Source organism: Mesocricetus auratus, unplaced genomic scaffold (genome assembly GCF_017639785.1).
Source record: "Mesocricetus auratus isolate SY011 unplaced genomic scaffold, BCM_Maur_2.0 Super-Scaffold_100031, whole genome shotgun sequence".
Taxonomy (NCBI): domain Eukaryota; kingdom Metazoa; phylum Chordata; class Mammalia; order Rodentia; family Cricetidae; genus Mesocricetus; species Mesocricetus auratus.
Genome location: NW_024429212.1, coordinates 13,572,929 through 13,594,976, shown reverse-complemented (window position 1 = coordinate 13,594,976; position 22,048 = coordinate 13,572,929). Strand labels below are relative to the sequence as shown.

Here is a 22,048-nt window from a genome sequence, read left to right as displayed (position 1 = left end):
CTCACACCTACTTTCCCTACATTGCAGACATATGTGAACAAGGGTTGTTCAATGATCCACGGAAGACCAGGGTGCTGAGACTCTGCCTAACCCTTGGAGACAAAGCCCGATGGTTAGAGTCAGAGAGAGTCCAGAGGGATGTGTGCAAATGTGGTCAGAGAATGGGAGCCATCCTTGGGAAGGAATAGGATTCCCTGGATCTACGGACAGGAGTTGCTGAAGGAGAGAGTTTGCAGAGCTGTCTGCAGACCAAGACAAGAGACAGAAGTGACCAGTCCAGGCATAGAACCAACCAGAGGCAAGTGATGAGACAGACGTTCATCATCTCCCATTGGAGGCCTCACCCTCTCTGAGGAGTGGATGGGGGAATGGGTGGACAGGAGGGAGAGGGAACTGGGATTGGTGTGTAAAATAGGATTGATTTTGATTTAAACTTAAAAATTAATTGAAAAAAATAAAAAGAGAAAGAAAGAACCAACCAGAGGTAAAAAGTCACTCTGCCATCCTCAGTAACCCATTCCAGTGCCCTCCCTATGCTGAACGCCTCAGGTCCAAATGTGAAAAGTAGAGTCTTCGTCCAAGAAGCTCTTGATCCTGTAGACCAAGCCGACATGCAAATTGAAGAATGGCCATGCATTGTGGGAAATCCACAAGTTACAATGGTCTGCCAGGCTTGGGGAGTGGGGGAGGCAGGTGAACAAAGATTTAGTGAAGGAAAGAGCCAGGCAAAGGAGAGAACTATACAGAACCTGTTTTTACTGGATCTACACCACAAAGACTTCTCAGTTATTCACAGTGTGTGTGTGTGTGTATGTGTGTGTGTGTGTGTGTGTGTGTGTGTGTGTGTGTGTGTGTGTTGGGAGGGGAGTGTCTGAAAATACCACAGCCAACAGAGTATTAATCTGCATGAGGCAAGAAGGAAGTCTACCTCAACATGATTCTGTAGCTGGTGTTGCTTCAAATTTCAAGAGTGTGACACCAGACAGTTTATTTTAGGCATTTTTAAGGATTTATTTTTATTTTCTGTGCATTGGTGTTTGGCCTGCATGTATGTCTGTGTGAGGGTGCTGGGAATTGAACCCAGTTCTCTCAAAAAGCAGCCAGTGCTTGTAACCACTGAGCCATATGTCCAGCTCTTATTTTGGGCATTTTAATCACAGTGTGATTTGGAAATAAGTCTCCTGATGTATAGACTACCTGTGTCATCATAAGGGTCTTAGAGGCTCTGGTGTGGCCTCGGAAATACAGACAGCACAGAAGTCACCTAGGCTATTAGCCACCTCTGCTCCTATTTGTAGGAAGCTAGGGGAGCTAGATTCAACCCCAGTCACATAGATACTGCAAAGGTCACCAGGCTGTTAACTACATCTATTCCCATACTTCTGGGCAGGAAACAGGGTATACATATCTTCCTTTGAAGAGACAACCCTGTGTGTTTAACACTCCTGGTGACTCTGGTGCTCATCTGTGAGCACAAGGACCTCACACCTTTACAAGATACCGAGGACTTCATACCCTTACTCTAAGGATTCAGGCATTATGCTGGCCTGCCCCTGTCACCTGGCAGAATGCACTCAGGGTTCCATGATTGCATAGTCTGCATGCAGGTGCAAAGGACCCCTTTAAAAGACAGACACCCACCCTTTTCCATCTCTTCTCTTTGCCTCTGTTCCTCTCTTTCCTGCTCCTCTCTTTCCCACTCTTTTTCCTGCTGTTCCCCTGGGGCAGACAGGACTTTTCCTGTCTCCTTCTTCTCTTCTGCTCTCCCTCTGTGTCTCTTTACCTCTTTTTCTCATTCCTTTCCCCTTCCCTTTCTTTTCTAATAAAACTTCTCACTTAAGCTCTGTCTGCCTGGCATGTTTGTCTCTCCTTCTTGGTCAACCTCACATGCCATGGAATCCACCAAGGTCCCCCATGCAAGGACCCCCTCAAGCTTTATCACCACACAAGTTACGCAAGGACCTCACACCCTTACAAGTTAGCTGATGACGCTCGCATCTCTTCATGTTTATGTTTAAACTTTAAGGTTGTTACGAAGGCAAAGAGTTATAATGAGTTTGCCAAACCAAGATGAATGATAAATAGGTGTTTATTTGGGAATGGATTTACATAGGTAACAGTGAGTGACTGTCGGGGTCCCTGCTGGAAGGATGCAGACACTGCCTCTCCTGTGCTCTCTGAGACCCAAGGAGTTTTAGTTCCTCCCACAACCTCACCTTTAACAGGTCGCAACTGTACCTGTAACTACACCCAAAAGACATGGACACTATTACAGGTTCTCAGACAAGATATCGATACAATTCCCCTTTTAGTCTAAAGAAGAAGGTGTAGGCTTGATACAAAACTATCTAGTATACTCTAGGAGAAGGAAAGGGGCTAAGGCATAGAGTATCTGACAGACCAACACAGAAGCAAGGAACTTGAAAGACTGTCTTACCCTGACTTAGCAAAGTTCAGCAGTCTCTTAAGTTTATCTCCTGCTAGCCAATTAGAACAGCATGTCCAAAGTCAGCGGTCTAGGTGGGGGCAGTTCTTTGCCCAAGAAGCCATTAGCCAAGGAGAGAATGGACTCCAGAAGCAGTGACATCAGCACACAATATACTCTCAGGAATAATTCGGTGCTGTCAGGAGCAATCGTGTCTCATGTCAACAGAGTACTAAATTATTAAAGCCATATTCTGTAGGTCTATGAAGTGTTTGAAGATCAAAATCTATGTCTGGCTAACTTCATAGGTATAAAAAGCATGGATAACTATAATCTGTAATACTCAGAAACATAGTTGCTCAATGGCTGAAGCTTCCCAAAATAATTTAGAAAGGACAACGTTTTCAAAAAAATATAACTACACACACATACACACACACACACACACACACACACACACACACACACACACATATATATATATATATATATATATAATCTCAACAACAGAGGTAGAACTGAAATGTCTAGACCAGAGGTAGAACTGTATAGTACAGCATGATAAAAATACCCTAAATTGTATCAATGTACAATATATATATATGTATATATAGTTTTATATTTGTGTGCAAAACATCATAAGCAGAAAGAGGATCCTACACCATCAACATAACAAGAATCTAACAATGTAAGTTTATCTATAGCTAGTAGTTGCTAAAAATAGTTCACAAGAAGATATGTCAATCTACCTCTATCCCATCCTAACTATACCCTTCCCAATCATACCGTCAAACTTTTCTAAAATAGATACCCAAGCCTGACCATCATCTTCCATACCCAACCCTACACAACTTAAAACCAACCCTAAGAAGGTAATAATTATCTCTTTTTCAGTGATGAGAGAGAAAAAAATCCAAATACCCATAATGGCAATAGTAGGGAAAGAGGTGCTGTCTTCTTAGAGTTACTTCCTGCTGTAATGGGGTGGCGGTGACTCTATGGGATCCTGTAAGGAAAAAAAATAAAACAAAGGTAAAGTCTTGAGAGAACTAGCTGTAACGTTTGTAGCTGGTCTCTGAGTGGCAGGTGATGCCCGACTCAAGTTCTTATCTGAAGCTCTGGCCAGAGTGTTATAAGAAGGTGCACCATCTCAACTAGCTGGTCTTGAATTGTCTAGAGTAGTATTAGTCCTAAACTGGTCCTAGAGAGGTGTTTAGTAGTTCAAAGACGTCAAGTTAAGTAGAGTGGATTGACGATGTAGTGGGTTCCTGTAGAGAGAAGCCTTTTCCTTGCCAGCCACTTTGGTTTTTCCCCACCAGTCGCCTGGGCTCTGCTGCATTGTAGTCCCCAAATAACACACAAGACGCTGTACTAATTATGAAGCTGTTGGCCTTGCTTGTTTCTTACTGGCTAGCTCTGACTTAAGTATTTATCAGATAATTGTTAATCTAAGTATTTCTCTTACCGGATAAAAGTTCCAGACCTCTTACTTCTCTGGCAGGCTACATCGTGACTCCCTGTGTTTCTCCTACCCAGAGTCCTCCTGGACTCCTAGTCCCACCTACCTTGCTTCCCTATTGGCCAAGAGTGCTTTATTGACATATACATAGGGCTTCCCCATCAGGGCCCCATCTTCTTTCCAGAGACTTCAAAGATTGTTGCTAGGAAATTTTACTGTCCACTGTGGAAGACTTAAATATTAACATCAACACAGAAAGTTTAACTTGAATAGGAATGCATACCAGGAAAAGAGGAGAATTCTGGGAAAGGTAACAATAAGGAAAAGAAATATGAGGGAAATTTGGATTTTTGGGGGGATAACAGAGTTTTGACAAATAATAGTCCTTAGATTTTGTTTTCTTACACCAGTTGGCTTCTTGATATGCGACAGAGACTCTGAATATTACTTTAACAACATGTTTGAGTTTAGAGAGGGAAAGCCAAATCTGACTCCAAAGCCAGCATTGAATTTTATGTGAATTGGGACTATGACTGTCCTGGGAAGTAAGGAGATACAGGGTTAGTATAAGGATTTTACCCTGAATAGATGTTGGTACCATAAGTCAGATTCTTCTTTGTTTGATGGTATGCCAGTAATATGCTTTATATTACAATATTTAAAAAACTGTTCCAATTTGTTGGAGACATATGCTGGAGCACTGTCAGTTTTTATTTGTACAGGTAAACCCGTAATAGTCATTACCCCTTTCAGAGCTCAGAGCAGTTGCCCATTGAAACCCTGAAAATGTGTCTGTTGTATGGTGCACATAGTTTGATTTCCCAAATTCTGCAAAGTGACACACATCCATCTGACAAATTTCATTTCTATGTATTATACCTTTAGGGTTACTACTTGCTGGTAAAGGAGTTTGGTTATAGAAGGAACAAGTAGGACATTTTAAAAATATTTCCTTAGCTTGTTGTCAAGTGATGGAAAGATCCTTTTTTTGTTTGTTTGTTTGTTTGTTTGTTTTTGTTTTTTTGTTTTTGTTTTACAAGACAGGGTTTCTCTGTATTGTTTTAGAGGCTGTTGGACCAGCCTGGCCTCGAACTCACAGAGATCCACCTGCCTCTGCCTTCCAAGTGCTGGGATTATAGGCGTGTGCCACCACCGCCTGGCTGGAAAGATCCTTTTACATGTTTTTTTTTATGAAAATTCCAAGGCCTCCAGCATACTTCCTATTACTAATGGATTGATTTCATTATTGCCTTGTGCTAAAGGGCCTGGCAGACCCATATGGGACCTGATGTGGGTTATATGTATAGGATGAGTCCTATTCTTGATTATTTCTTGCAATTATATAAATAATGAAGTTAGTTCTGTATCATCAGGAACAAATTTAGCAATTTTAATGTGTAAGACTGTTGAGAGTCAGTAACTATATTGAGAGGTTCTGTAAAATCCGTTAAGTACCATGAGGATGGCGTACAATTCTGCCTTTTGTACAGAGTTATAAGGGCTTTGAATCCATATTATTTATGTTTCCTGATTTACATCCTGTCTTACCTGATTGTTTGCATCAGTGTAGAACATAGGGATTGTTGTTTTCCTACATTGCTATCTTTAAATTTCAGATTTCCCTTTTTGTTTATTGGCTGCTGATTATATTAAAAGAAAAAATTTCCACAGTTTCATCAGTCACATTTGTGATAATTTAGTCGCTTCAGATTCTAAGACATGCCTGTAAACTCTGATACTTGCTACATAGTTTCAAGGGAAGCCTGAACTACATCAGAGCTTGCCTAAATAAAACAATTCGGTAACAAAAAACCTTTAGTTTTTTTTAACTCTTCAGAAGATGAATTCACTCCAATACTTGGGAAACAGAAGTAGAGGAATCTTTGCTACATAGTTTTAAGGGAAGCCTGAACTACATCAGAGCCTGCCTTAAAAACAATTCGGTAACAGAAACCCTTTAGTTTTTTTTTTTAACTCTTCAGAAGATGAACTCTTATAGAATGTTACTTAAAAATGTGTTTCATTTGTTTATGTTGTGGAACATTTTTTAATGATGCAAAAGCATGTTGCATTCTTTCATGCTGCATTTGTTTGACTCCATGAAGCTGTGTTACTTTGCCTGTCTAAAACACTTGTTTAGTCTAATAAAGAGCTGAACCGCCAATAGCAAGGCAGGAGATAGGAAATGCCGGGCTGGTAGGTGGATGGAATAAGTGGGAGTAGAAATCTGGGAGGAAAAGATAAAGAATCAAAAGGAGAAGGAGAGGAGGACTCCAGGGGCAGGAAGGTACTAAAGATAAAGACAAAAGTCTGGAGGCAAAAGACAGATGGGATAATTTAAGTTAAGAAAAGCCGACTAGACATAAGCCAAGCCAAGGCTAGGCATTCATAATAAAGACTAAACCTCGGTGTGATTTATTTGAGAGCTGGCTGGGTGGGCCCTGAAAGACCAAAAGAGTAGAGTCAGAAGAATTAAAAAAAAAAAGCAACAACAAAGAATCTAGTTGCCAATGAAATCTGCCTCCCAGATATGTTAAGTATGTTCTAGGCATAATGTGTTTTTGGCAAACACTGTAGAAATGTACGTAAAATTCAAATGGGCTAAAAGTAAATGCCCATGTAGAAAAAAAAAAAGGTTTTTTTCCCCAGTGGCTCCAAATAAATCCTGAAGGATGATGGCCTTTAGAAGAAAAACAATAATCAAAGCAGTCAGAAGGCCTGTGACAGGAACTGAACCTTGGGTCATCTATGTCTATAGAAGAGATACATTCAATTTGGTCGAGTGCAGCCACAGCTGATGTGAAGGCCCTATTTAGATACACTCCAAAGGCAGAAATTGGTTTTCTTTAACTCTAGGCTTTACTGTAAAGGAAATGGAAAAGGAAAATTCCCTCCTCAGATCATTAAAACCAAAAGTTAAGTGTGGTGAGAGGTTCCAGGCTGGCCTTGAACTCAGAGATCTGGCCTGCACACCTGACCCCTTTCTCAGAGACTTCTTTAAAATTTTACTTTTATTTTAGCTGTATGGATGTGTTGAGTGCATGTTTGGTGCCTGAGGAGCCGAGGGTGTTGGGACCTGAGAACCAACCCCACTGCTATCCTCTGCAAGAGCAGCCAGTGCTCTTAACCAAGGAACCATTTCTTCAGCCTTTCCTTTCCTTCCCTTCCCTCCCCTTCCCTTCCATTTCCTCTCCTTTCCTTTCCTCTCCTTTCCCTTTTTTCCCCTTGGCTTTTCTTTTAGTTTTGCCTTGTCTTTCAGACAGGGGCCCAGGTAGCCCAAGCTGGACCTTGAACTCCTGGTCATCCTGCCTGTGCCTCCCTGCTCTTATGACAGAGATGAGCCGCCATACCAGCCAAGTATCTCTAATTTATTTTAGTCATTAAATGATTTCTTTGGCTACAGATCAGGTAGTGATTAAATTTTCCTAAAGAACATACAAATCCCTGACTGACAAATTTTACTGACTCTGCTGTAGGCAGACACTACTTGCTAAACCACCCACTAAACACATATTGAGGGAAAACATGGAAATACTAAAACAAGCTCTCAAACTCAGTTCTTACAAAGATTTTCAGCAGCTCTCAGATGGCCACCGCACTATGATATAGGTAAGACAGTAAGTAACTTGTTAGTTTTCCCTCAAATAAAAATGCCCAATAAGGTACTAATTATACATGGTTTCTAATTACCAAGATGCTGTACAGAAGAATTATACTTTTGCAATGCTGAGGAATGGCCAGGAATATTATGTTAGTCCTTCCTCCCTTCACCCTTTCTTCTTTCTCCTTTGAATAATCCCTGGGCAAGAACTGTGCCTCTGAGCTGCATCCTAAACCCCTAAGCACATTCTGTTATCTGTATACTGAGACATATTACAGATATTATAAATACTTAACATTTGTGTGCATTGTGTTGTGTCAAAGCCAGAGGTCATCATCTTTGTGTATGAAGATAGTATGCATGTATGTGTATGGATGTTCACAGGTATATATATGTGCATGGAGGTCAGAAGTTGGCACAAGGTATCTTTTTTGATCTCTTTCCACATTACTGAGTATCTCAGTCAGTGTCCTACTGCTCTGGAGAGACACTGTGAACACTGCAACTCTTAGAAAGGAAAGTATTTAATTGGGGCTGGCTTGCAGTTTCAGAGGTTTAGTCCATTATAAAGTGTAACATCCAGCCCATTAGGCACCAAGAGGAAGGCGAGAGACACTTATGGGTTCCAAAGATTTTATTAAATTACCACATAAGCAGGTCAGCAATTGATGGGGGCTGCAGGACAAGGACTCGGGAGCCTTGTTTCTCCTGACCGCCCCAAGTAGGGGCAGATCTGGGTGGGGTTTATAAGCACAAAAATCTCAAACATTTGCCTCCAAGTTACAGTTATAATTTTCACCCATCAGGACTTAGAGATTAGGGGCTTCCTTGAACGTTCCATCGTTGCCAATCAGTATAGAATGGGAGCCGTTTAGCCCAACCGATCAGATTCGTTTGTTCCTTCTGGTGTTAGGAACAGCCACAATGTTTCCAGGGTTCTAAAGACGAGTAAGACCGTTTCTATGGTTTTCGGAGGAGATTGGTCAGGTCAGCCATTGGAATTCTCAGCTCCCCTAGGGCTTGGCGCGCAGGCAGACATGGAGCTGGAGAAGCAGCTCAGAGTTGTACATCAGGATCCACAGGCAACAGGAAGAGAGAGAGAGAGAGAGAGAGAGAGAGAGAGGCCTGGCTGGGGCTTCAGAAACCCCAAATCCCACCCGCAGTGACACCTCTCCCACAAGGCCACACCTACTGCAACAAGGCCACACCCCCTACTCCCTTCAAACAGTGACTCTCCCTGAAGTTTAAGTACTCAAATCTGTGAGCCTATGGGGCCACTCTCATCAAAACCGCTGTGCTGGTGCAACATCTGAAGAACGCTGAGCTCATTGATTCCACTCCTGGTGGAGCTAAAGCTGTCTGGCCCCAGGGATCCCATTCCCACCCCCTGAGCACTAAGATCACAGGCAGGCCACCACAGTCCCCCAACTTTCGGAAGCATACACTCAAGAAATGTTCTTACGGCTGCCCTCGTGTAAAGCACATTAGTATCTATTACATTCCAAAACTTAGAAGGTACATGCTCATAATTTATACAAACACATTACAAACCATATAAATTACATGCTTAGAAAGTCAAGTATAAATTCTAAAAATGACCTTAAATATACATTCTCAAGATAAACTCCGAATTCAGGGTTTCGCATCTTGAAATTTGCCAAGTATTCTTGAAGGAGGAACAGAACCATGGGGGCAATTCTTAGTTGAGATTGCTGAAATTTCTTGAGACAATCACGGTTTATATTTTTTTGTGTGTGGTTTTCAGAAAGGTGCTTGCTGTTTTGTTCAGTGCTGTCTTGAACTTCTGGGCTGAAGTGATCCTCCCTCATTAGTCTCCCAAGTAGATAGCACAGCCTGCACACCTGGTGATTTAGATAACTTTGAAACCTGACGGTGACTGGCTGAGATTAGACAAACTGAGTAAACGTGAAAGACCGACTAATGTTTCTTGTGTCCACTTCAAAGTATAAAGACACTGAATTGTAAGAGAATATTGTTATCATCCTGGGGCGCCACTGGTGGCAGAGTACTTGCCTGACATGTGCAATGGGTTCTATCCTTAGTAACACACACACACACACACACACACACACACACACACACACACACACAGAGCCAGGCAGGGTGGCTCACGTCTGTATTCCCAGCATTTGGAAGGCAGAGGCAGGAGGATTACTGCAAACTGTGTACACTGGTGCAATATGGACTAGAGCTCTTCCTTAGAGAGGAAGGAAATGATTAGTTTTCTAGAATTTTCACTTAATCTAATTCTTTAAGAAACCAAATATTTTATTGATTTCATAATGTAGGAACAAGAGTGCTTTGGTCGACTGTATCTTCTCGAAGCTAGAAGGCATCAATTAAAGAGCACTGTACTTGGATGGTATCGTATAAAAGCAGAAGAGTAAGACATGATGGCTCATGCCTGTAATCTCAGCACTTGGAAGGCTGAAGCCCGGACTGGGGTACATAGTGAGTTCCAGGGCAGCCTGAGCTACACAAAGAAAGACCCTATCTTAAAAAAAAATAAGTAGTAACAAAATATCCTATGCAGAAGCTATCCAACACTATTCCCTTTTGAAGATAAAAACATCTGCTTACAGAATTTTAGTGTTGGTGTAATAATAAACTAGAGTAGAGTATTTGGGAGACTGATTATTCAGTGTTCTTGACTGAATTCTATACAGATAGAAACTTACTATAAGGACAAAAGGCTATTTGGCAAGTTGATCCCAAAGTACATAGGAAAATAGCCTGAGAGTTTAGGCTAGAAATATCAACAATCAAAACTGGAGGGTTTTTTTGTTTGTTTGTGCTAATTCTACTGGCCTGATAATATTAGAATAGAAATATTAATAACTTCAAAATGTCACCTGTCACTGTTGTCATTTTAACCAAAGCATTTGAGATGTGAAAACATCAGGGAATTAAGACTTTCAGACTGGAATGAATGGGAAAGGTTTGGATAATGGTTAAGAAAAAAAATCATCAATAATTTCAAACCAGTGGCTCCATGGAGTAAGCAATTCTTCGTGACGGAACCCAGAACTGGTCAGTGAGGCAGGCCTGCCGCAGTGACTGAGAGGAATGGAGGGACATACTGAGTCTTGAAGGGAGCCCCGGACTCCTTACTCCTCCGGGGGCCTGTCACCCGCCTCCTTCCTGCGGAAGAAGATGAACATGGACTCCACGGTGCCGTCGCCGCTCTGCTGTGAAAAGCACAGGAAGGTGGCCCAGAGGAAACCACACAGTCCCGTGTAAGCTGTTCTCCAGTGCACAGGGACAAGGCTGAAGTTGGTCAGCTGCAATGCAGAGAGAGTCTGCTAAGAACGGACAGGTCACAGGGTTTTTTGTTTTTATTCCACGGTGGGGACACAACTCGAGGCCCGGGACATGCTAGGCAAATGCTCTACCACGGAGCCCAGGCCCAGTCTCAGATCCTCTGTCGCTTGGCACTCACCTGCACAAAAGGCCAGTACATCAGTCCACTCTGGAATAAAGAAAACCCTCATTAGAATGCTGATAGTTACAAAGCAGAGACATGGTTCATTCTATAAGAGACTAAGAAGTGCCAGGCGCATGGGGTGCCCCTCCAGGAGCATGGGGTGCCCCGCCAGGAGCATGGGGTGCCCCGCCAGGCGCATGGGGTGCCCCGCCAGGAGCATGGGGTGCCCCGCCAGGAGCATGGGGTGCCCCGCCAGGCGCATGGGGTGCCCCGCCAGGAGCATGGGGTGCCCCGCCAGGAGCATGGGGTGCCCCTCCAGGAGCATGGGGTGCCCCGCCAGGCGCATGGGGTGCCCCGCCAGGAGCATGGGGTGCCCCTCCAGGAGCATGGGGTGCCCCGCCAGGAGCATGGGGTGCCCCTCCAGGAGCATGGGGTGCCCCTCCAGGAGCATGGGGTGCCCCGCCAGGAGCATGGGGTGCCCCTCCAGGAGCATGGGGTGCCCCGCCAGGAGCATGGGGTGCCCCGCCAGGCGCATGGGGTGCCCCGCCAGGAGCATGGGGTGCCCCTCCAGGAGCATGGGGTGCCCCGCCAGGAGCATGGGGTGCCCCGCCAGGAGCATGGGGTGCCCCTCCAGGAGCATGGGGTGCCCCGCCAGGACTGGTTGTATTCTGAGCTGATTAAATGAAGACTTGACGTCCTGAGAGTAGAGCAGGTAGAGACCTGTGGGTACAGCTTGTACATCAGTACACCTTTTGTTAGTTACAGTCATAAGTGCAAAATGAACAGTCAGGCAGAGATTCTGGAAGAAATGGGTACTGTAAAAATAATCACGTTTATATATTATAATTTCCGAGTATCAGCATATAATAAGTATGATATAATTTTTTAACCAGTGAATTCTTCAAAGTATATTCCAAACCCCCCCCAAAAAAACTAAATCAAAACAAAACAAAAAAACCATCTTTTTTTGAAATAGGGTCTCACTATGTGTCATTGGTTGGCCTGGAGTTTTGCCCACCAAGCTGGCTTAGAATTCAGAGATCCACCTGTCTCTGCCTTCCCACTGCTGGCACTAAAGGCCACCACCACACCCAACTAATCCAAACATCTCTTTATGGAACAACATGAAAATTATATATCCATACTATCTCTTGGTACAGACAAGATTAGCTGATGTTACAAATTTCTTCCTACATTTATTATGTGTGAGTGTGCATGTGTGTATGTGTGTGTGTGAGAGAGTGTTCTGTGTGAATGTGTGTGTCTGTGTGTATGCGTGTGTGAGAGTGTGTGAGTGTGTGTCTGTGTGAGTATGTGTGACTGTGTGTGTATGTGTGTGTGAGTGTGTGGTGTGTGTGGGCGTGTGTGTATGTGTGTCTGTATGTGTGAGTGTGTGAGCGTGTGTGTATGTGTTTATATGTGTGAGTGTGTGTGGTGTGTGTATGTGTGTGAGTGTGTGTATGTGTGTGTGGTGTATGTGTGCATGCACGTGTGTGTGAATGTATGTGCGTGTGTATGCATGTGTGTATATATATGCATGTATGTATGTATGCATGTGTGTAATTTGTATGTGTGTATGTATGCGTGTATGTGTGGTGTGTATGTGTGTGTATGCACGTGTGTGCATGTGCATCTATGTGTGTGTATGTCTGTGTGAGCGTGTGTGTATGTGTGTGTGAGTGTATGTGTGTGTATGTGCATGTATGTGTGTGTGTGTGTGAGTGTGTGTGGGTCAGAAGATACTTGCAGGAATCTTGGAGACTGAACTCAAGCCCCTTTATGCACTGAGCTATCTTGCCAACCTCTTAATTTTTAAAATCATTTTAAAAAAAATGTATTTGCTTTTGTAACTGGGTTTTGCTCTGTAGCTCACTTTGGCCTCAAACTCATGGCTGTCCTCCTGCCTCCTGAGTACTGGGTTATAAGTACAAGCCACCACACTTCAATGATTAATTTTTAAAACTGTATACATGAGCCAGGAGTGATGGTAAATCTTTAATCCTAGCACTTGGGAGGTAGTGTGTGTGTGTGTGTGTGTGTGTGTGTGTGTGTGGTCTAAGACAGGGGAAGCTACAGAGACATAGAAATCAGCTTGAAGGACCTCCCACTCCCACTGACCAAGTCTGGAATGTTTGAAAGCACCAAAGTTAATGAAACACAGTAACGAATTCTAAACCACTGGAAGAAAAAAAAAGACCCCCAGAGTACATGCCCCCAGTAAAGAATTGGCGGGGACAGAAGAGCAGGCCCTTGCTCACCGGACAGTGCTAAGTGACACTGGTAAACGCCAGTGCCAACACCCAGCACAGCAGGGCAGCCCGGGGGCAGGGTTAGAAATGGCTAAGGAGGCGGGGGCGTTGGTGGCGCACGCCTTTAATCCCAGCACTAGGGAGGCAGAGGCAGGTGGATCTCTGTGAGTTCGAGGCGGGGCTGGACCGATAGCCTCCAAAACAATACAGAGAAACCCTGTCTCGTAAAACCAAAAAAAAAAAAAAAAAAAAAGAGAGAGAGAAAGAGAAAGAAATGGCTAAGGAGTGGCGTGGGTGTCTAGCAAGCACAAGGCCCTGAGTTCTAGCCCAGCACTGTAGGAAAAAAGAGAAGGAGGAGGAAGGGGAGGGAAGGAAAGGAGAGGGGAGGGAAGAGAAGGGAAGGGGAGGGAGGGGAGGGAGGGAGGGGAGGGAGGGAAGAGAAGGGAAGGGGAGGGAAGAGAAGGGAAGGGGAGGGAAGAGAAGGGAAGGGGAGGGAAGAGAAGGGAAGGGGAGGGAAGGAAAGGGGAGGGGAGGGAGGGGAAGGGAAGAAAAGGGAAGGGGAGGGAGGGGAAGGGGAGGGAGGGGAGGAGGGAGAGAGCATGTGGGGAAAGAGGCACAGGCTGCTCCCGAGGTTGTGTGATCCCAGCTACTTGGGAGACTTAAGCAGGAGGACTGCCAGTTCCAAGTCTGCCTAGGCTACTTAGTGAGCCTCTGTTTTCAACAACTGAATGGTGAAAAGAGCTGGGCGTACTACGTGTGTCTAGCATGCTTGAGGCCCGAGGTCATTCTCTAGCACTGCCAAAAATAGGACACAGAGTATGGCTGGGTTGGTAGAGTGTTTGCCCAGCATTCACAAATCTCTGGGTTCAAATTCCAGCATAGAAGGTCATCCTCAGCCACATAAAGAGCTCAAGGACAGCCTTAATTACATAAGTCCTTGTTTCAACGACAACAACAACAGAGGTATCACCTGGGTAGGTAGGGCGTGATAGGTTACTAGGTTAACATGTGTGAGGACCTGGACCTGATCCCAGCCCTGAAAAGGGATGAAAATATAAGATGTGCCAAGATCCCCAGGACTCTGCACCCAAGGCAGTGCTAAGGGAGATGACCTATGACCTGACCTTCCAACCCTGCTTCCTGCTCCTTCTAACATTAGATGGACAACAGTGTGGTGGCCTAGAACCCTTATAATCGCAGCACTCAGGAGGCTGAGGCAGGAGGATTACTGTACATTTGGGGACCAGCCTTGAGGACAGGGTAGGTTTGGGCCAGCTTGGGCTACACAGTGAGACCATGTTTCAAAATGAAAAGACAGCAAATACATAAATTAATAAAAAATGCCATAAGTGTATATCTCTCTTGAATCTGATATAACGGGAAATGTCACTCACAATTGTAAAATATAGGACCAGGAAGTCACTTTCCAAAGTCTCTGTGGGGACACACTTTCTACCCCAAAAGAAGTAACAAGAATTCTGAACCCCATCCTTGCAGGAAATGTCTCTAGCCATAGGGATTCAGGGGGTTCTGTGGCTTCAAATGCCCCCTAAGCCTTCAGTCACCAAATGACTCAGAACCATCCAGCAGAAAATTCTAGAAACAGTGCAGGTGATAGCTCAACATGACTTTTGTGTGTTTTAAACTGAGAGTTCCCTTACCCTCTCCCACTAAACTTCTACTCTACCCTCAGCAGACAGGGAACTAAGTACATGGAAGATACTAGGGATATATTCTGGAGTCCTGAAAGTTTATCTATCTGATTGTTACTATTAATTGAATTAAACTAGTGCTGGATGAGAGCCTAGAAATGTCACTGACTTTGGCAGGCCTGAAGACAGTAAGTTCTCACTGAATGCATGAGTACTGTTTGTTCAACAGCAATGTGCACGCCTTGTACTGAATAGAGAGAGAACACAGCAGGAGGTTTGCTTCACTGGGAATCTTCTTGGGAAACAGTATCCTTTTCTAGAAACACCTTTGTGACACTGAGAAGGTCACAAAGACTCAACAAAACCCACGCCAGGATGTGCTGGCAGTGGGGGAGGGTTCCTTGCTGACCTACAGCCTGCAATCCCTGCTCTGCAAAAAGGTTTGGAAACCTAAAAAATAAATCCTGATTGCTAATAAGAATAAATCTAATGAAGTCAGAAATCATCGTGAACACCAGCCTGAATACAGTGATAGTGTTTTTTCCGCACCCCTGGGGCCTCCTTGAATTTATCTGCCCCAACATATTCGAGCTAGAAACATCTGGTGCACTGACCTACAGTCTCAGCTATTTGGGCTGCTTGAACCCAGAAATTGTATGCCAGTTCGGGCAACATCACAAGTCTGATTTAATCGTAGCTGTTTTAAGCCCATCCTAGTGGCATAAACCTGTAACCCCAGCTCCACCAGAGGCTGAGGGTCCCACGAGGAACAAACGTTCAAGGCCTGTCTGAACGACAGTGAACTGGACAGCACTCTGGTCAACTTAAAGAGACCATGAGCCAAGAAAGGAAGAAATGAGGGAGGGAGGGAGGGAGGGAGGGAGGGTGGGAGGGAGGGAGGGAGGGAAGGAGACAAGGCAAGAAAAAGAGGGAGGGAGGAAAGATAAAACAGGAAGAAAAGGAGGAAGGGAGGGAAAGGGGAAGAGGGGAAGGAGAGACTAAAAGAGAAGCCAGGAGGACTGGCAGGAGGGCTCAGTGGGGGAGGAGCTGTTGCTAAGTCTGACGACATGGGTTCAACCTTTGGAATCCACACAGTGGAAGGAGATCTCTCCCACAATTTGTCCTCTGACACCCACACTCCCAAACTCCATCGGTCCACTAAATCATGCCATCAATTCTTTAAAAAAACTAGGGAGCTCAGCATGATGGCACATGTCTATAATCTCAGCCCTTGGAAGGTGGAGGCAGGGTGATCAGGAATTCAAGGGCAATTAGGGTTTCACACAAGCCCATCTCAAAGCAACCAGACGAGGGGGCAGGCTTGGGACTCGGTGCCTGGCATTAGGCGTAGTGTAGGGGTGAGCCCCATAAGGGCAGAGATAAGGAAATAGCACAGGTGAAGATAAAAGGAAGTGAAAGAGAAACAACTCTATCTGCCTCTCCTTCTTCCTCTGGAGGCCAGACTCACTTCTGACCCTCCAGCCTTTTGAGTGCAAGTTCTTATTCTGGTAAAATAAATTTATTATATTCCCTATTGCATTGACCATCATCTTTAGCGTAGGTTCAATCTTCAGTGTGTGTGTGGGGGGGGGAAGAGTTGTATTAAAATGTTCCTTTTTAAAAATCACATTCAGTGTGTGTGTGTGTGTTTGTCTGTCTGTGTGCTCCCACATGAGAGCACTCATGCACATGTGCAGGCAGGCCATGGAAAGTGTGTGGAGTTCAGGGACAACTGTGAGAGTCAGCTCTCTCTCTCCTACCACCGTGGAAATCTCAGGGATCAAACTCAGGTCCCTTCGGCTGGGAAGCAAACTCCTTACCCACTGAGCCTTCTCAACAGCCCTGAAAGTAAGTGCTCTTTAATGTTTAAAATATTTTAAAAAGATATCATTACATTTTTCAAAAGTAAGTCTTACCTTGTATGTGTTCCAGAATTTCTGCTTCAGATCCAAAAATATGTCATCCTTTCCATGGAGAATGCTCATACCTATTTACCGAAACCCAACAGAAGGATTTTAGAAGCAGAATGGTTACTGTATAACAGTGTGTTCAAGTTTCTCATCCCAACAGCATCCAGGCACATCCAGTTCCAATAGTTCACGATGCTGCTGTTGATCCAACAGGAAAACAAGAGTATCTCTGCTTTAAAACTGAATGCTAAAGGAACACCAGGTAGGAAACGAGAAAAGCCATGTATAAAAGTTACAGCAGGGGCTGGAGAGATGGCTCAGAGGTTAAGAACACTGACTGATCTTTCAGAGGACCTGAGTTCAATTCCCAGCGAACCACATGGTGGCTCACAACCATCTGTAATGAGATCTGGCGCCCTCTTCTGGCAGGCAGACATATATGGAGGCAGGATGTTGTATTCATAATAAATAAATCTTTAAAAAGAAGTTACAGCAGAATGATTCTTTATCTGAATGAAGAACCCACAAAATGCAAGCATGGGATAATGAGCTTGCTGGTGACTTCCTGATTTTACGTTTATCTTACATTTATTTATTTACCATGTGTGTGTTTGCACTTGCACTGGCCAAATGTGGAGGAAGGGAACACCGAGCTGGGGTCAGTTCTCTCTCCACAGCGTGGGTTCCAACACTGCCAGGCTTAGCAGCAAGCGCTTGTACCAGCCCAGCCATCTTCCCATCCCCTCATTCATTTTTGCTTTTCTTTAAGTATTTTTAAAATGTTTTGGAGTTGTTTTGTGCATTCGGATGCTTTGCCCGTAAGTTTGAACACCACAGTGCAGTGGGCGGCTGTAAGATGCAATGTGGGAGCTGGAAATGGAGGCCTGGTCTTTTGCGAGTGTCCTTAACTGCTGAGCAGCCTCTCCAGCTCTTTCTTTCCCTCTCTATACAGCCCTGGCTGTCCTGGAGCTCCCTCTGTAGACCAGGCTGGCCTCAGACTCACAGAGATCCCCCTGCCTCTGCCTCCCGAGTGCTGGGATTAAAGGTGTGCGCCACTATGCCCAGTTTATTTGTTCTTTTGTGAGACAGGACTTCAAGTGCCACAGATTGGTCTCAAACTCCCTAGGAGGTAGGCAGAGATGGCTTGGTCCCCCTGCCTCTGCTCCTCAAGTGCTGGAACTACAGATGGGGGCGACCGTGCCCAGAAACGTGTTGCTGGGGGTGGAGCCAGGTGCTGAACAAGCAAAGTGAGTTGCACCCCAAGCCCCAACTTTGAAAAAAACAAAAACAAGAAATTAATCCTTTTCCCTTTTCTTGTCCTTCCTTTCTTTTGTTCTTTCTTTATTTGTGCTGGGATTAAACCCAGAGCCTCAAGCATGGCAAACCTACCCTCCACCACTGAGCTACACTGCCACATCCTCACCCTAACTCCGTTCCTTTAAAAACTAAAAACAAAAACTCCTGGGCCCTGGACATTCTAGCAACTACAAATTTCCCATCATTGTGTTCTAACCAGAGCTTAACGTTCAAGACATAGAGCCAAGACCTTACTTTTAAAGGAGAGTGTAGAAACAGCAGCACTTTGAAATTTTGTGACAGCCCTGATTGTGCAGGGGGGGGGGGAGGAGGTAAGAGTGTTATCAGCCAATTGCAGGGAGATTCTCCAAACAAAACCCAGCAAGTACTGTGGTGCTGGGATCGGCCCGCCCAGTCAACGCTAAGAGCTCACATCGCGGTATCATTTCACCCTCCTGATAATTAACCGAGATGAGGAGAGTTAAAAGGGGGACGAGACAACTAGCCATGGTGGCCCTGTGGAACTAACAACCAAGAGGCTGAGGCAGGAGGACTGCCACGAGTTCAGGGCGAGATTACAATACACAGCACGGTTCTGTCTAAAACTAAAGTGCTCAGGGAGCAGGTGCGCCACCGGAGTATCGGTTTTCAAGTAGCGCCAACTCCCACACCCGAGCTCCCCGTCACTGTAACATGAAGCAGGGGAGGCTGAGCCAAAAGCCTGAAAAGAAGACGGGGCAAAAATCCAGACTGGTGATCACCTACCAAAAGGCCTCGGGTCTTCATCCTAGGCATCATTCCCTAGTCTCAGAGTGGTCACACACACCATAACTCCCAGCATCAAGATGAGGGGCAGCCCGGGTTATGCTGTCTTCCAGTGAACTTCGTTTCCTCGTTCTATACCATGGGAATTTTGAGAGTATCCGCCTTACTATTGCGGTACTAGCAGTACCTTAGATTTGTGGTAGCTCAAGGATTAAACAGGAATCTAGTCTGTCAGGTCGCAGGCCCTGACCCCTTCCCCGCTGCACCAAGCCGTAGTTAATTTAAGTACAGGAATCCATTTGCAAAGCTGGCTGGGAGACCACCCCAGAGGACAAAACACTGCGCTTGGGCAAATCAGAAGGCTCTAGCTCTCCGCTCATCTGTCCCGACCTCACTGAGCGTCATCTTAGCGTGGCGTTAGCTGACTGAGACTGTAAGAGGTCACCAGGTCTTTGATTGTTTCCCGTGGGCTACAGAAGAAAAGGAAGCGAATACATTCCCTCTAAAGTACTTCCCACAGGAGGGGGCGTTTCTCTTAGCCGGGCTCGCTTACTCTCAGCCAGTTTCGAGAGACATTAATAGGCCGGGTGGGTCAGACTTGTCATCCCAACAGTTTGGGGGACGGACGTGGGAGAATCACAAGTTCAAGGCCAGCCTGAGACACTTAGTGAGTTCCTGTCTCAGAAGTAAAACCGAGCTGAACACCGGGGATTCAGTTGACAGTTGACAGAGCTTTAGACTCAGTTGTCAGTGATCTCCCACCTCCCAGAGCCAAGGGCAGGTCCAGTCCCTGGAGAAAACTCTCCAGATACGGAGTGGCATTCCCCAGATGCCACTGCCTTCGAGGGTAGCGGAATCGGTAAGGAGAGAAACCGTGAGATCTTTTGTTGTTTTTTCAGAAGACCAGGCAGAAAGGCTTTCCAAGGCCAGGCCATCCAGCCCAGCGTGAAGAGAGCTCCTTCGCAGGTACGCAAGCCCCTTCCGCTCTCTGCGTGACCCCCAGCCCCACCCCAAGCAAGACTAAGGCCCTGGAGGAGACTTTCTATAATCGCAGGCTCCACTCATTCTGTCCCCAGAGTGCCCTCATTTTTGGTTGAGGAAGTTGGCTGCAGAGCCTCAGGTGTGGCTGTTTGCAGAATAGGTGGAGCTCAGGGATGCAGCTTCTAGGCGCCTCAGCCAGGGTCTCTTGCATGCGCCCTTTTCTGAAGGAAAGGAGAGGCCAACCCTCTACCCTGAACACCGCCAACTTTAACCTCTCAGCTCTGACACCAACCCCTTAAATCCCTGGCACGCTGAATCTCCAGTTCCCCGGCCAGCAGCCCCCCCAAACTCTTCCTCTCGGAAACCTAAAGTCCCCCAGCGTCCAGACCTCCTGTCAAGGCTTCAAGGCTTCCTTCCAGCCCTGGCTCTCTGGCCGCAGAGCTGTCACCTCCCAGCCTCAACCCCAGTAGCTTCAGATCTCCGGTCTCTGCGCCCTCCCCCCAGTTCTCCCGGGCCACCCCCTTGCCCAGCCCCCAAGGCTCCTTGCCCGGGCCTCCGGGGCTCCACTCCCAGCCTCTGCGCCCCGGCCCGGCCCCTCACCGACGTAGAAGGCGGAGAGGGCAATCGGCCCACCGACCGTCTGATCGCACAGCACCTTGGCCAGGACCGTGCGCGGCGCGCGGCCGGGCAGCGCGCGCTCCAGCAGGCGCAGCCACGCGTAGTTGAAGTTGCCGTGGAAGGTCACGGCGAGCGTGGCCACGCGCCGCGTCTGGCGCCAGTCGGCCGGGCCTCCCCGCAGCCGCTGCTGCAGCGCGTCGCCCGCCGAGAAGAGCCCGGCGTAGAGCAGCACGTTGGTGGGCCACGGGTAGCGCCGCGCCGCGCGTGGGAGCGCGCGCCACCAGCTCGCCATGCCCGCCGCGAGGGTCGCCGTCCGCGCCTGCACACCTGACTGAGCCGCAGGCGCCCAAACCATTGGACACCGCTGAGCACACCCAACCCGCACGCCCAATCCCGTGACGGCTGGCGGGGAGGGCGGAGCCTCTGGGATGTGCGGAGTCCACCCGGTTTGGACCATTTTCAAGAAATCTGCAGGAGGAGGAGAGGTCCTCGGAAAGATAGCAGATCTGTCGTTCCTAAAGGCCGGGCTGTCACCGGGGCCAGTGAAGATAACCTCACGGCTTTGTGAATATGCCAAAAAACAGTGGCCCCTACACTTAAGAGCAGGATTTGTTTGTTTGTTTGTTTGTTTGTCTCCTGTGTTTCAGGCTGGGCCCCAACCCCATGTGTAGCTGAGGATGACTTTGAACTCCTGCGGCTTCCACCTCCCAGATTCTGGGATTACAGGTTTTGTGCCAGGGAGTCCAACTTAAAGTGGTAAATTCTGTGATCCGTGAATCCTATTTCTGGAAGGCGACGTGAAGCTCTGTAGCAGTGATTACCTAGCATGCCGAAGGTCCCATCTCTAATTCCCCACTACTGCAATAAACATGAGGGAAGACACTAGCTCAGCTACCAAAGCGGCACGTACTCGAGATGCTTGCAAGCGGAGACTCCATCTTTCTACCAGACAATCCGTTGCTTTCTGTGTCACTATGGGCCAGAGGTCAGGCTGAGGTCTTTCATGAATGAAATAGCACTGGATGATGTGACGATTACTCTCCCCACTTCAGCCTGTGTCTCAGTGACCCCTGTCACCCCAAAACAGGCTTGGACAACCGTGGTACCCGTTCCAAAAGCAAGGCTGGGTGGGCGTCTGGGCAACAGATAGAAAGTCTGGCTTTGTGCACCTCATTCCCCGCCCCCGCCTTTTCCTGCCTTTCCCCCCTTCCACGGTTTTCAACCTCTCTCATCCAGTATCTCTCCTCTCTGTCTTCTGTTTGTTCACCGTATTCAATTTTCCCTCTCTTCAAAAAAAAATCGGGCTGATGAGGCGACTCAGAGCTTGAGAGCACTGGCTGGTCTTCCAGAGGTCCTGAGTTCAATTCCCAGCACCCACATGGTAGCTCACAACCATCTGTAGTGAGATCTGGTGCCCTCTTCTGGCCTGCAGTGATACATGCAGGCGGGACACTGTACACATAATAAATGAATACATCTTTGAACTTTGGGTGCCCACCCCACAATGAGGGATGCTCTCTCAGCCTGGACTCTTGGGGGAGGGCCTAGGCCCTGCCCTGGATGAAATGGCAGACTCTGGAGATCCCCCATGGAGGGCCTCACCCACCCTGGGGAACAGAGTGGGGGTTGGGTGGGGGGTGGGGGAGC

General features: G+C 46.6%; 1 protein-coding gene across 4 annotated transcripts; it reads right to left on the bottom strand.

Moving 5' to 3' along the window:
• Positions 1 to 8,104: 8,104 nt before the first annotated feature.
• Positions 8,105 to 20,729, bottom strand: Mpv17l (MPV17 mitochondrial inner membrane protein like). Of its 4 annotated transcripts, none has more exons than XM_013118652.3 (4): positions 20,439 to 20,729; positions 16,748 to 16,818; positions 10,946 to 10,975; positions 8,105 to 10,787 (listed from the first exon to the last, which is right to left on the bottom strand). In XM_013118652.3, the coding sequence occupies exons 2-4, from the start codon at positions 16,814 to 16,816 to the stop codon at positions 10,614 to 10,616; spliced, it is 273 nt and encodes a 90-aa protein (XP_012974106.1). In that variant the 5' UTR covers positions 16,817 to 16,818; positions 20,439 to 20,729; the 3' UTR covers positions 8,105 to 10,613. The 4 variants fall into 4 exon arrangements, with proteins under 4 accessions (XP_012974106.1, XP_005077421.1, XP_040589398.1 ...); XM_005077364.4 differs by having other exon boundaries at positions 20,384 to 20,693; XM_040733464.1 differs by lacking the exon at positions 20,439 to 20,729 and adding an exon at positions 18,803 to 20,256.
• Between the last annotated feature and the right edge of the window lie 1,319 nt (positions 20,730 to 22,048).

Coding starts and splice junctions, on each gene's coding strand:
- Mpv17l (XM_005077364.4), bottom strand. CDS start 20,693: ATGGCGAGCTGGTGGCGCGCGCTCCCACGCGCGGCGCGGCGCTACCCG. Junction 10,976..16,747: donor AATTCTGGAACACATACAAG/GTAAGACTTACT, acceptor TCTTTATTCCAG/AGTGGACTGATGTACTGGCC. Junction 10,788..10,945: donor TGTACTGGCCTTTTGTGCAG/GTGAGTGCCAAG, acceptor TCTGCATTGCAG/CTGACCAACTTCAGCCTTGT.